We start from the raw sequence: 15985 nt of genomic DNA, 5'->3' as shown, positions 1-15985 counted from the left end.
GGCATGTGGGATCTTCCCAGACCGGGGCATGAACCCGTGTCCCCTGCATCGGCAGGCGAACTCAATCCCTGTGCCACCAGGGAAGCCCCAACCTGTGGTTTTGTTATCACATTCAAATAACAATCGTGAGGCAGGCCATCAAAATATATACCTAACGACAACCCAAATTATTTTGTGAAGTGGGGGAAGGCAGGGTTTATAAAAAATTGCAAGGAAGGGGAAAAGCCTCGCTAATTGAGTAGAGAAGGATGAGTTAAAAGGCTAGGATGGCTGCTACTGCCAAAGATGCTGCTACAGACCAAGGGCCACTGCTGGTCTCAGGGGTGGGTTTTCCTGCAGAGAAACCGTGAAGCTGACATTACATTACCCTTTTACTTTCCCCTTGTGATTGTTGTCTCTTGCTGTGTAACAAGTTACTGAAAACTTTATCTCTCCTGAACCAACTTTCTGTTATGAAGTCATAAAATCAAACTGCTTTTTAAAAAAGGAAAGAAAATACATAACCATTAAATCATTATAAAAATATATGCCATTAAAAGAAATTTTAAGGACAAAAAATAAATAGAAAAAAATCACTCCAAAATGCACCACTCAAACATAACCACTGTATTTATTTTGGTCATTTTATTTTCAAGCTTTTAAATGTATGTTTTCTTTGACATATAGTTGTATTCTATATTCTCTTTATATTTTAACATCCTTAATATTCTACAATCAACTTTCACGTATTACAATGTCTTTTGAAAATATAATTTTAATAGTTGCAAATTCCATATTCAAACTTTCCTTTAGAGTTGGACATTAGGATGTTTACAATTTTTTGATACAATAAATAATGTTTGTACACAAATGTGTTCTTTATTTTTGAGATTAGTTTCTTAATATAGATTCCAAAGAAAAGAATTAGTAGGTTCAGGGCTTCCCTGGTGGCGCAGTGGTTGAGAGTCCGCCTGCCGATGCAGGGGACACGGGTTCGTGCCCTGGTCCGGGAGGATCCCACTGCGGAGCGGCTGGGCCCGTGAGCCATGGCTGCTGGGCCTGCGTGTCCGGAGCCTGTGCTCCGCCACAACAGTGAGAGGCCCGCGTACCGCAAAAAAAAAAAGAGAATCAGTAGGTTCAAAGGCTATGAACACTTTTTATAGGAACTTTTTTTTTTCTGGTAACACAGGGTCATTGTAAAAGAGTAGAAACAATGTAGAGTCTCCACCTCCTATATATACCCTTACCTCTAACCCCCAGAGATAACCACTGTAAGCCACCTGGTATTCACCTGTTCAGACTTCCTAAAAATGCATAAAGAAGTATACACACACAACACTGAACTTCTTCAGTTAATAGGCAGACATTATTAACTACTACCAGACACTAGTTTATTAAGCACTGTGTCATACATTGTGCTGAGTACACATTTTTTGATAGACTTTATTATCTAGCTCTTCTTCAGTGAATTATCTGTTCATGTCCTTTGCATCTTTATCTGAGAAGCTGCTGTTCTTTTTACTGATGTCCACAAATTCTTTATAATAAGAAATTAACTTTTAGCCTAGTGGCTAAGAACATGGACTTTGGAGCCAAACAAATGTGGATTCAAATCCCAGCACAGCCCCTTATTAGTTGTCTACTTGAACAAGTTACTTCTGTCCTTCTAAGTCTCAGTTTCCTCATGCATAAAATGGGAAAAGAATAACGCCCTTCAAGAACTGTTGAAAGAATAAGGTCCTTAAATTATAATTATAGTAATATAATAAATAATAATTAAAGTAAAATAGTTAATAATAGTTTAACCTTTAATTATGCTAATTAGTTCCCTTAATTAAGGGAATTAAGTATCTTAAATACACCCTAATAAATAATAGTGCAAAAACATCCCACATTTTCCTTTTTTTCTTATTAAATAAAAACAAAATTGAAAGGGGTATTGCATTATCCTCTCTGGTCTAAGCATGAAAACTCAAGGAGCAAATTAATTACTTTTAAAATCATGAACTCTTACATCAAATTTCTTTGTAACAAATTATTCTCAGACCCATTGGTACTTCTTTAAACAATTTCACATTCTGTTTTAATAGGCTACTTGTTGTTTCATAAAAGCAATTCGTGGTAAGTATGTTATGTCTCTCTGGATACTACAGCAATCCTCAAAGGCACATTTACTTTTTTTTTACTGCTTTTCCTACCTTCCTGAAATTTACAAATATATTAACTTTTATAATTGGAAAGAAAAGCCTCTAATTTAAAGAAAGATCTCACAAACCAATTGTAAAAAGACATTCTGGGGACTAAGAAAATCTGAATATGAACTGTATTAGACAATATCAAAGAATTACCATTAATTTTGCTAGGTGTGATAATGACATGGTAGTTATATAAGAAAAAGTCCTTTTTAAAAGATGCACAATGAAGTTTTTAAGGGTGAAATATTATGAGGGCTGTAATTTACTTGAAAGTATTTGAGGAAAAAAAATGAGGTAAAGATAAAACATTAGTAGCTATGTTAATCTAGATAATGGGTGTCTGGAGATACATTAAACAATTTTTTTTGTTTGAAACTTTTCATAATAAAAATTTTAAATGATCAATTTAAAAAGATGTTTCTTTTTCCTTTCCATTGATATTAGCTTAGATAGCTATATTCATGCTTCTGTCAAGATGGGTTGCAACTGAAGACATAAACCTTAAACTGCTTAAACACCTCTCCCAGGCTATACCTAAGCTTCACCCTTACAAGCTGGGGCACCAGTGATCAGCCAGAAGTCCACTTCTGTCATCAGGAGAATATTCTTAAAATTTGTTACAATGCCACATACACAACTACTTCAGTGCCTAAACACAAAAATACTGACACTGGAGTTTGCTGGAATGCAGAGGGCCCTTAACGAAACTTAAGATTAAGAACTTGCCCATAAAAGAGCAGGGCTTAAATCAGCTTCCACTGACAGACCTCTGCTACCTTGCTGCTTAAATCTTGGATCTTAAGACTTCAAAGAAATGAGAATGAAATATATGGTCCCATCCCAGGCTTGAATTATGGAAATGAGAAAATACGTCTTGGTAGTGCTGTTTCCCTGTATCAACATCTTTACTCAAGGGGGCTCACTGTGCTTGTGGTAAGGTCATAGGTGCAAAGAGCTAGAATACATGAAACACAGAAAAGATCTTTCTTTTAGAGAACTTGATAAGTATTCCTCCTGCTTCCAAGGAATGATATGAGAAGACAGAGATGACATGTATGGAAAGACCGAGGACAGATTTAATTGTCCATAACATCTCAGAATATTCTACGTTCCAAGCTTTTGGAAAAAGTTCTAGTTCTCAAACTAGAGCATGCATCAGAATCACCTAGAGTACTTGTTAAAACACTGACTGGTGAGTCTCAGCCCTAGAGTTTGATTCTTAAGTCTGGGTGGGGTCCAATAATTTGTGTTTCTAACAGGATCCCAGGTGATGCTGATACTGGTTTGAGAACTACTGGCTCAGATATATGAATCAAATACCTTATGTCATCAAGTATACTCTACTCACAACTACTCCTGGGCGAGGAAGAGGTGGTGATAAAATATGTTTAGGCAGTTAATGTAAGGCTTTCTCTGGCTAGTAGCCACTTCACATCATTTGTCCTACCTGTCCCTTTAAACACATCTCACTAACTCCCAATATATACTGAACCTTTGAGAGCATGGGGGGAATTTTCCATATCTAACAGTCTATTACGGATACACATATATTAAAATGGCTCAATATTTAAATCTGAAAAGTGTTCAGAAATTCTCAGATGAAATGCATTAGATAAAGTACTAAGTATTAACATGCATGAAGAACGTTCTATTATAAACCACTGTTTTCATTTTCTTGCAGCTTTCCAAAAAATTAGCCCTTTGTGGTGAAATTTTCCATGCTTGGTTTCAGCCCAAAGGTGATTTTTTTTTTTTTGCAAAGTTTGAGAAAAATATATTAAATAGTTTTTGAGTTATGAAAAATGAAAAAGCCCACACAATTTTTCCACTTTCAAAGCAATTTCAGGATCTTTCTTTAATATGCAGATAACTAAAAAATGGCTGAAGTTGAAAAGTTGAAACTTTCCATGTGTCTAGTTTTCAATAAGGTAGTCTGTGGGTAATTCAGAAAAGATAATGTGTTTGTGTGTACACATAAACAGATAACATATATATAAATAAATGCATACGTGATTAGAAAAATAGCATTTCATCATATTCAGTACAAACTTTCCTCAGAATAGGGGATTTGTTGTTTTCTGAAATGAAGAGTCTTTCACAAACCAGAGTAGTTGTCAACTGCCTGACCCGTGTGGTTTTCACACACTGGGGTTCACTAATGGGTTATGCAGACACAACTGTAGACTATTGTGCACTGTGTTTGCAGAATCTTCCAGTTCCCTTCACATTCTAATCTTCCTTCTGCCCCAGCTCAATTCTAGGATTCTGATTCACTGTCTTCGGAGTTTAATTTCTGCCCTTGGTCCATACCTCACTACCAGCTCCCTTGATCTTCTATGCTCCAGACACTCAAGACATGTTCTCGTTTCTCCCAATTCTCTCTGACCTCCCCCGAAAGCATTCACTCATAACTGCTAAAACCCTCCTTGTGTATCCAAAGACCTCAGTTCTTAAAGAAATAACAGTAGAAACCTTAAGTTTAGGTTAAATAGGTTTTGATGGTTTGTCGAAGTAACTTGCTCTAATTATTTATAATCGTAACCTTCGTAACTAACTCACCTGAAGGTTGACGATGGAAAAGTTAGAGAACAGAATAGAGAGTCCTAGTTCTGCCATTTACTTAGCTAACTGACATATGGATAAGACACATAACTCCTTGGAACTTCGGTCTCATATGTAAAATGGGAAAAAATTAGGTTGTTAAATAACCTTGTTACATATGAACATGTTTTATAAATTTCAAATGCATGTATAACTGTTAGTAATGACAATAACCTCAATTTTTAACTGTTTCAGGTTTCTGGGCTCAAATGAAGAACCAAGTATAAGGCACCAAAACACCTTTGCAAGGATGTGAAGGTTAAGAAAAATCCCATTTTCCTGGTTTTCAAGTGTGCAGGCTTAAAGGACAAAGAGAAGGAAATCTGCTCCGATAAACATTTCTATTTCTTTTTCATTTTCAGCATCTCTCTCTCTGCATGGGTTATTCCCCCCAGCGTATGCTAAATTCTCTCCCACTTACAGGGAAAAGATGTTCCCTTGACCAGCTTCTTCCTTAAGTTATCTTCTTGTCTTCTCCCCTTCACTGGCCAATTCCTGGATCACCTAACTTCCTGCAAGGTCCTTCTCCCATTATTTCACTAAAAATGTTCTCTTCCAGGCCATTAATGGCTTCCGATCACCAATACCTGTTGGCAGACCTGGTTATGTGACTTGCTGTGTCCAATGCAGTATGAGGAGTGACAAATGTCACTTCTTCCAGGCAGAGGTTTTAAAATGCTGCATGTAGTTCACTACTTCCTTTTTATTCTCTGCCACGAGACTGGAATATTCCAGATAGAAGCTATTCCATCAGTCTGGATTCTGGAATAAGAGTGCATGGAGAGAACTACACAAGGGCAGCCTACCCTTAAAGGACTTATATCATGAGCGATAAACAAATCTTTGTCGTTAAAAGCCACAGACACTGTGTTACCATGGCACCGTCTACCGCATCTTGACTAATCCACTAGTTGCAACCCACTGAAGTGAATTCAGGACCCACCAATAGAGTGCAGCCAACAGCATGGAAAATTATTATACCTTTTGCCTTTTTCTCTGCTTCCTCCTCTTCATCCTCCTTTCCACCAAATAAAGTCACTCCCCTAATATACATCTATGATCTGTTTCTTTTCTCTCTTAACAATTTCCCTGGGCAAATCCCATATACTGTCTTCATTATTTCTCATTTGGACTAGCAAACTTGCCTATCACTTGGTTGTTCACTTTTTACTCTATACTCTCTCTCCATTTTATTTTCCTTTTTTTTTTTTGCGGTACGCAGGCCTCTCACTGTTGTGGCCTCTCCTGCTGCGGAGCACAGGCTCCGGACGCGCAGGCTCAGCGGCCATGGCTCATGAGCCCAGCTGCTCCGCGGCATGTGGGATCTTCCCGGACCAGGGCACGAACCCGTGTCCCCGGCATCGGCAGACGGACTCTCAACCACTGCGCCACCAGGGAAGCCCTTATTTTCCTTTTCAATGAGACATTAATTTACCCAATGAATGACTATTATTATCAGAGATCCTTCAGTGGCTCCTTGCTGTCCAGAAAACAAGAGTGCAAACTCTCTTGCCTTTCCACTCTATCAGCCTAGGTTCTGCTATCCCACTGCTCCCTTCACACACACTGTGCTGCATTGAAATCCGACCACCCACTGCTGTCTTCATGTGCCCAGTGGTAAAGCCCATTTCTCCTCTCTTCATACATTTCCTACTGCTTAGAAGGCATAGCAACCCCCACCCCCCAAAAAAACCCCATCAAATTCTGCTTATAAATACTTCTAAATACTGACTCATCCTTCCTCTGTTCAAATACCAGCTCTTTAATGATGCTTTTTTTGATCTTCCCAGTTAGAAGCCATCTCTCTTTTTAAAACACTCAGAGCCTCATGGTACTTCCTCATTTTGCCTTTGGCTTCTTATCAATTAATCTAGGGACAGGACTCTGACAACAGTTACTCTGACAAATGAATTATCTCCTATTCTTCCCTCACCTCCAGATTACCCTGATTGTTGAACACAGCTTAGTGGCGTCATATAAATGTTTCTCACAAGCAGGTCTGACTTCGCAGATACTCATGTTCATCAGAATACTGTAAGTACACCACAGGCTCAATGATCTCATTACTTCCAGAATATTTGAATCTATTTTTTTCCTAATTTAGATGAGATGTACTCCTGACTCAACACATACATGATCTAACATACTATTTTGACTCTTTTGGTAAAGTTTTTCAAGCTTCTCAGCTGTACTTGTGGTGTGTTTTGAGTCTCTAAAATTCTGAGTATGTACAACACCACTGGGGATCCCAAAAGAAACAAAAGAAAATTTTTTTTTTATTGCTCTGAACAATAACAAAATCCATTTACTAAATTTTGTAATTTTACTCTCATATCTTCATTTAAGACGTGTTCATTCTTACCTGAGACAAAATTCTAACACGGTTATCTGTTTTCTCTATCTGCAGCAAATTAGTAGCAACAAGGTGTAAGTAGGGAAGAGAAATGTCACCTGACACTAGGAGAGGAGATGGAAAAACTATAAAATAAACAGACATGAGAATTCTTTTTAACGAAGCACTATCACCTAAGAAATTTCAGGACATAGGCAAAATCCCTTTAATTGTATTTTACCGTAGTATAGTAACAGTATCAAAATGATGTCCTTGAATCATTAGGGAAAAATTCTTCCATAATCAACCTACATTGTCGAAGAAGGCAGATAAGTAAAAAATATATTTTAGACAAATTTTTACCCAACTGGATAAAATAGTCTGGGGCTTAAAGGAGTCAGTTTAAGTAATCTGGAAATTTCATTTAGGGAGAAGATATTTTTGCCAACCAGACAGACCAAGGAAGGTCTATGTTATTGTGCATCTTCCCGAAGGAAGTCCAAATAATATAAAAAATTAAGTTTTGAAGGATCTGATACCCCTGGAAGGGGAGGAAGTATTATCATTAAATGCCATATAAATTCTTAGAGGAAAATAATAGTTAAGTTACTTGAATTTCACTTCATGACTTAGTGCAGTGCTCAGTTAGGAACTGAGGGCTTTCACAACTACTGAAGCCCGTGCTCCGCAACGGAAGAAGCCACCGTGGTGAGAAGCCCGTGCACCACAACGAAGAGTGGCCCCCACTCGCCACAACTAGAGACGGCCCGCACGCAGCAACGAAGACCCAATGCAGCCTAAAGTAAATAAATTTATTTAAAAAAAAAAAAAAGAATTGAGGGTTTCAACGCCCAACCTTGAACTTTATGCAATTTATTGGCAAAATCAGATGGCACATTTTAAACATATAGAGGATTGATGTTGAAGGAAAGAAGATTCTAGATAGTGGGGGTAAGATGATTACTTTTTTATCCCCATGTCACCCCATCTGCCCCCAACTGCTAGAACAGTATTCATGGAGTCTCCTACTCCCTGAGCTGCAATGTAATGAGTCATGTGGAGCTAGCTGTGAACACTCCAGGAACACGCCATACTATCTAGAGTCTCTGCCATCATCCAAAGGTTGAGAAGACCATCAGATATCTTTGTAGACTGTCTTTATATCCACAGCTAACATAACCATACCCCACCCCTAGATTAAGACAGAGCCTTGGCTGTATCCTGGCAAGGCACTTTTCTCTCAGTTTCTACCTATAAAATTAAAGATGGGACTAGACTGTCTCTAAAAATCCTATGAATCTGAAATTGTGTTTATTATTTTAAGTCACGACAGTACTATTTAACAATCTTCCGATTATCTATTTTCTTAAGTTTCTTTTTTAAGTTCTTTATTCTGGACACTACTGTCAAAATATATGAAGACTTTCTATAATTCTATGTACCAAATTTGCTTAAAGAAACAAACAAAATTTTTAATACCAGATTTTTAAGAGTCAATTATTTTCTTCAGAATATGAAAAAATAGGTCAGACATTATGTCTAAAATACGCAGTAAGTCTCTTAAAATAATTTTAAGACCAAAGTTTCCTATAATTAGTTACAAAAATATTATAAAGAATTAAACCAAAATAAAACCAAATAAACCAGCTACTAAACTATACATATGTCCTTAAAATCTTATAGGAGTCAAATATTCCAGTAAAAATAACAGAGAGATGGAAACACAAGTTTCTTATTATCACACTTCATATGTTGTAAAACATAACAGCTAACTTATTTTTGGCAAAATGATTAGGGATTGCAACACTCTGGCTAATACAAACTTATTTGATTGTCAAATGCATCTTAAATGGAGTATGTCATGCTAACTTCAGGCATGCAGGCACTGTGCCATCTTAGAGTAGCCCAGAGACACTGAAATTTCAACACTTCAGCAGGGGTCACACCACCAATATTAACTGGGCCAGGTGTTTAAGCCGGGCGGCGGGGGGCGGGCGGCGTGGACTTCAATAATGTAGTTAACTGAAACCAGATAAAGCTTTTGAATAATAAAAAAATCATACAGATGTTCACCCTCCTCCCCGGGTAACCTTTGTGGACAATTTATTATATGCGTTATTTTCTAGAGTACACCCTTTTTAAGAAAACACACTTTCTCATGTCTCTCTGAAAACTCTATAATCACAGTATGACTTATGTCTTCACAATTAGACTAGGTTAAGCTCATGTTTCATCTGCCTTTTTCCTTTTCACCACTATTCCTGCCTTAATTAGAAAGTTATAGAGCTGAGGAAGCTATAAGAAGCTACATTAACCTTAAGATGCATTGTACTTCTTTCCCAACAGACGCTGTGAACGCGAGCCAAAAAAGAGACGGGTTCAAAACAAATGTGTTGAACAACTGTTTTCAAGTATGCATAAGAGAAATTACACATTACATGCAGAATGGATGTGGAGCAAACAAACAAAAACCAAAAGGAAAGATCTGATTAAGTTAACAAACTGAAAGACTCAAATGGTTACTTTCTTCCCTATGTTTAGAGTAGTGTATTTGTCAGGGTTCTCAAGAGAAACAGACTATATATACGGATATAGATAAAAGGACACTTACTATAGTAATTGGCTCACACAATTATAGAGGCCAAGAAGTCCCACACAACATGCCATCTGCAAGATGGGAACCAGGAAAGCCAGTTGTATAATTCAGTCCGAGTTCGAAGGCCTGAGAACCAGGGGAACAGATGATGCCGAAGGCTTGAGAACCTGGAACTCCACTGTCAGAGGGCATGAAAAGATGGCTGACTCAGCTCAAGAAGAGAGAAAGAATTTGCCCTTCCTGGGACTTTTTGTTCTATTTGGACCGTCAACAGATTGGATGATGCCCGCCCACAATGGTGAGGGCAGATCTTTTTTACTCAGTCCAATTCAAACGCTAATTTCCTCCAGAAAAGTACTCACAGACACACTTAGAAATGTTTTACCAGCTATCTGAGTATCCCTTAGCCCAATCAACTTGACATGTAAAATTAACCATCACAAATAATAATGTTATTATTATTTCAAACATGCAAGTACTCTTTTTAAAACACCTGGAACAACTAATAGCCAAAAATTATATGTCATATCAGTTTGCAACATTTTATTTGACAGGACCAAGTTACTTCCTACACCAGGAAATAAATTCAGTATTTTAACTTATATATTGATATATACCTATATATCTACATGCTTGATGGTACCTCACACAAGTGAAGTCCTAACTGTAGTAGTGGTGGGGTAGGCAGCCTCTGACATGGCCCTCAGTGATCCTCACCTTCTAATATTCATGCTCTAGTCTAATCCCCTCCCCTTTAGTTTGGGCTGGAGCCAGTGATTTGTTTCTAACAAAGAGAATACTGTAAAAGTAATGAGATATCATTTCTGTAATTGGGTTACAGTCTGTGACTTCCATCTTGCCAGCAGACTCTTTCTCTGGCTCTCCTCCCAGACTTGCTCTCATGGGGTGAGTTAGAAAGGCCCACATTCTAAGGAACTGAGGGTGGCCTCCACCCAACTGCCAGTGATGAACCAAGGCCCTCCTCCGTCCAACAACCCTTGAGGGAGTGAATTGAGGCAGATCCTCCTCAATTCAGATCTTCACATGAGACCACAGCCCTGAAAGACACTTTGATTACGGTCTTGTGAGATACCCTGAACCACAGAACCTAGCTAAGTTGTGACCAGTCCCAGGTCCACAGAAACTGTGAGAGAATAAATGTGTATTGTTTTATGCTGTTAAGTTTTTTCTTTTCTTTTTTTTTTTTATTTTTTTAACATCTTTATTGGGGTATAATTGCTTTACAATGGTGTGTTAGTTTCTGCTTTATAACAAAGTGAATCAGTCATACATAAACATATGTTCCCATATGTCTTCCCTCTTGCGTCTGCTGTTAAGTTTTGAGGTAACTTGTTACACAGCTGTAGATTACTAACACAGTAGTTAACCTAATTACTGAGTCATTTCCATTATAATAATAATAGCTAATACTTATATGGAACTTTTAAGTTCTAGGCACCATTCTTAATTCTTTATATAATTCCTCACAAAAATCCTCTGAAGAACATATTACTATCCCCCTTTTACAGATGAGGAAACAAAGGTACAGAGACTCAATAACTTGCCCAAGGTCACCAAGACAAAGTATGACAGCAAGTATCTGAACGTAGGTGTCTTGTTTCTAGAGTGAGGACTTGTGGCAACTGTGCAAAGAGAACCGCTAAGGGCTAAGACTGGACACTATGAAAACAGTAACCTCATAACGTGGTACCAGAGGAGCTTTAGAGGCACAACAGAGATTAGAAGCCATGCAAAATGCTAAAAACAAAAAAAAAAATGCTAAAAGGAAAGCCCATTTTCTTATTAAGATGCCTTATCTAGGGGGAAAAAACCAGAGAAGAAGCAATAATATAGTGAATGGAATGCAATCTAGAATTTATTGAATTCACACTTAGAAATGAAAAATATACTTTCTGATACCCAATGTAAGAAATTAACAGCCTCCATTTGGTATTAAAAAGCACACCCAAGGACGCTATAGTTGTACTTTTCCCAAAGGCAATTAATTATAAGTAAGAAGTAAGTGTGTCAAGCTGGAGGGGAAGAAGCAAATTCCTTGTGAGCTCCAAGCCTCCACTGAAGATATTTTACCACATGGAGTGAGAAAAGTCAATATCCCAGGATAGGGAGATTCCAGGAAGGAATCACTTCCTATCTTGTATTCAGATTACCAGGTTAAATAGCACTCCTTCATGATCTCACACACCCTCTATTTACATAAGAAGTAGGTATCACACCTATGGGTTAGTCTGTGTCCTCCCTTAGACTTCAGGCTCTCTTACCTCAAAGACTATTTTATTCACTGGGATGTCTTCAAAACACAGCACAAGGCCTGATACAAGGCGAGTGCTTAATATAAGTTTGTTGAATGAAGAAATAATTTATGCTGTGAATCACATTCATTTAATAGGTCATTTCAATGGTATATGTCAGTGAAAGTATGAGGTTTTGTTTTGTTTTGAAGTGTTGTATAGTTCACTAGCTTTCCTGGCACTTTAAATAGGTCTTTTTTTTTTTTGCGGTACGCAGGCCTCTCACTGCTGTGGCCTCTCCCATTGCAGAGCACAGGCTCCAGACGCGCAGGCTCAGCAGCCATGGCTCACGGGCCCAGCCGCTCCGTGGTATGTGGGATCTTCCCGGACCGGAGCACGAACCCGTGTCTCCTGCATCGGCAGGCGGACTCTCAACCACTGCACCACCAGGGAAGCCCCTTAAATAGGTCTTTATATCTCCAGTGTCTCACTTAATATCTGGCACATAGTGGCACCCAGTATTTGTGAATGAATGAATGAATGAATAAATGAGTGTCTCAAACAGGCTGCCAAGCTATAGAACAGATAAGGATTCAGACTTATGACTAAATAAAGATTTAATGTTCCTTAAGAATAACTGTTTGCCTATCAACAATGGTGATAATAATAATTTTTCTTCCTTTTGAGAGGAGGCATGAATATTTGCATAATACTCTCCCTAGACAAGATTATTGCCTCAGCCCTAGTTGGTGACTGCTTTTAAATATTCCTTTACAGGGACTTCTCTGCTGGCCCAGTGGTTGAGAATCTATCTTGCAATGCAGGGGACGCTGGTTTGATCCCTAATCAGGGAGCTAAGAGCCCACATGCTGCGGAGCAAATAAGCCCACGTGCCACAACTAGAGAGAAGCCTGCACACCGCAACGAAGAGCCTGCGTGCTGCAACTAAGACCCAATACAGCCAAAAAATAAATAAATAAATATAAAAAAAGAAATATTCCTTTACCAAAGACAGCAAGTTGTATGTAATTTAAGAACTCCAGATAACCCTAGATTAAAAAGCATTTGTTCAAATAAAATACTGTAAATTAACTATACTTCAATTTAAAAAGAAGAGGCATTTATTCAGAAAATTCCCACCTCCTTCAGCGTTATTTTTTGAAACATTATGGGAAATGTATGAACATACACTCACACAGGCCCACAGTAATATAGAGATAAGGATAAAGGCAGCTAACAAGTATCCCTCTCTGTGTTTTATTTATCAATTCAATACGAGACAAAAAAGCAAAGGAAATCTGAGAGGATTTGTGCGAGTGCACAATCGAGCACCGACAGTCCCCTCCTGAGGCGTACTTACTGGGAGCTCAGGGGCATGCTTCAGAACCTGAAGGGAGAAATAGCAGCCTATGGAATGGCCAATGACCACAAGTTTCATTTCCTTTGGCACATGAGTTCTCAGGAAAGCTAGCTTGTGTTCTACTTGACCACGGAGTCCATAGATGTCCTTAATTTCTTGAGCATTTGGATCTAAAATAAAAAATATAAGTTATGTTTTCATTCAATAAGTGAAAGCAATCGCTTCACTGGGGAAAATATCTAAAAAAAAACAAACCAATAATAATAGCAGTTGCTATCATTTATTGAAAGCCTACCATGTGCAAGCCACAGTGTTGGCACTTTATTTAAATTATATCTTCACAACAACCCTGGAAAGGAAGTATTCCTATCTTCATTTTATAGATGAAAATCCCAAAGCTCACGGACGTTAGGTGATAGATTGGCAGTTACATACCTGTTAAGTGCGACAGGTGAGATTCAAACCCAGGTGTCTGTCCTCAAAGCCCATGAACTCTCAACTATTCCATCAACTACTACAGTTTAGGCCACTGGTTCTCAAACTTGAGTATGCATCAGAATTCTCTGTAAGGCTTGGTGAAACACTCATTGCTAGGCCTCACCATCAGAGTCTCTGATCCAGTGGGTCTGGGCTGGAGCCCGAAAATTTACACTTCTAAGCCTCCAGAAGATGCTGATATTGCTGGTCCCAGGACCACACATTGAGAACCACTGGTTAGGCTAGGTTACATGATTAATATATAACCAAGAAAATCCATGACACTGCTTCATTATTTTAGATAATCTTTGTTTAAAGAAGTCAAGACTGAAAGGCATAAGTAGAAATGTTTTAAACTGTTCCTTTTAACCAGCACAGTCCTGACCTGAAATATCCTTTCTTCCTTTCACAAATGAACGTCTTTAAGATTCTTCAAGACCTACTCAAAACTTTATCTAGCTAATCTTCAAGAAAAATGAATGAGCCTTCCTTTGTGTTTAACTAGTATTCACTTCTTATTATAGCACTTTATCATATTTGTATAACTGTCTGTTTCCTCCCTGAGACTGCGAGCTCCTTGAAGGCAAGGTCCATCTTTCATTTCTGTGTCCTCTGTGACTAGCACCCAGTAAATATTATTGTTGAATGAAAATATGAAATGACTAGACAATCTGAGGATGCTGCCAGCTCCAATATTCTATGAGCAGAGAAAACTTCAATAGGCTTTCCCTATGAACATATATACAACCCCAATGACAGGGTGTAATATTTCAAGATATCACAAGGTAGTCAATTGCCTTCAAGGTACTGACGCAAACTATAACAAAGGTACCCAAAACTCATTAGGAAGAACTGCTCTTCAGTTTTATCTGTACATGCTGGTTTTTCTTCCTTCAGTGCTCAGCTCCCCCTTGTTAATCTGGCTAATTCCTCTTTATCCTTCAAACTCTCAACAAGTGTTACCTCCTCTGAGAAGCCTTTTTATGATTCAGTAGATGAGGAGTAAAGTGGCCTTCCTTTCAGTTTCCACCACATCCCATATTTATCTCACCACACTACTCCTAATTTACTTCTGTACTTCCTGTCTTGCCTATCTCTTTCTCCAATGCCTGGCATACAGTTATTGAAGTGCTTTTTATTGAATTAATGAGGCTTAGTTCCCCGTTTCACTGGTACTACTGAAACAGGAGATTTCCCAGGTGAGACATGTTCTGCTTTAACCCTTCTTCCCAGGTCAGCCTAGAATTCATTCTCTATTTAACAAGGAAGTTCCCCATAAAACAGAATTGGGAAGAGACAGAATCTGGAAATTTGATTTTCGTAGGGCCTCCGATGGCTCCAAATCCAAGCTTTTATTTATTTAATATTCTATTTAAGTTTGAGTTGTTCATATTCCACTACTGTCATATCTCTTCTCTGATCACTCTACCCAGGAGTGATCGTATTGTTCTGATACCCCAAATACCTATAATATTTGCAACCCAAGTTCTTTATTTTTCAAAATATACAGCTTTTGAAAATGTTGAAGTCTTCCTTTCATTGGGACGGTATGGTATAGTACAAAGATCAAGGGCGTTGGAGACAAGATAAACCTGGTTCTAACTCCCAGCTAAGCACCTTACTATGTGACTCCGTGCAAATACTTTAACCTCTGGCTTCAGTCTCCTCATATATAAAACAGAGATAGTAATTCTAGCCTCCGAGGAATGTTGCTTGCGTAACACTTTAAAGCACATAGGAAGTGTCTGGCATAAACTATTTGAGAAATGAAACTTATGACTGCTATCATTTCAATTCCTGTCATTTAAGGCCTCCCTCAAATATACATTTATATGGTTAGAGCAAAGAGAAAGAAAATGAGCTAAATACAATAAACATTTAGAAACTTCATTGATTCTAGAAATAAGGCCCTAAAACATATTTCAGATGAACTTTAATGACCATTATAATTCAAATCATTATCGAAGTGAATATTTCAGAAGTAAGTCTGGCTTTACCTCTGGGAATTGCTCAGTAGATTTCCAAGATAAACACACTACTTAGTGTTTTCTGAAGTAATGAGATTAATGGGGAAAGTTCTTTCTATAAATAAATAATCTATGATAGAAAATTTCAATGTGCACTCTGGATATTATTTTACTAGCAAAAACTAAAAGCTAAAAGAATATCTATATACTGGACTGTATACTCTAT

General features: G+C 38.0%; 1 protein-coding gene across 2 annotated transcripts in view; it reads right to left on the bottom strand.

The window, feature by feature from the left end:
* Positions 1-15985, bottom strand: part of LDAH (lipid droplet associated hydrolase) — a 95713-nt gene that overhangs the window by 48242 nt on the left and 31486 nt on the right. For both annotated transcript variants that reach the window (XM_012534864.3, XM_004274850.3), the window contains one exon: positions 13316-13485. In XM_012534864.3, coding sequence (XP_012390318.1) covers positions 13316-13485 — 170 coding nt within the window. The remainder of the gene's footprint in view (positions 1-13315; positions 13486-15985) is intronic.

The sequence above is a fragment of the Orcinus orca genome, chromosome 13 (genome assembly GCF_937001465.1).
Source record: "Orcinus orca chromosome 13, mOrcOrc1.1, whole genome shotgun sequence".
Taxonomy (NCBI): Eukaryota; Metazoa; Chordata; class Mammalia; order Artiodactyla; family Delphinidae; genus Orcinus; species Orcinus orca.
Note: the sequence above shows the minus strand (reverse complement) of the source record. Positions and strands in the feature narration are given on the sequence as shown.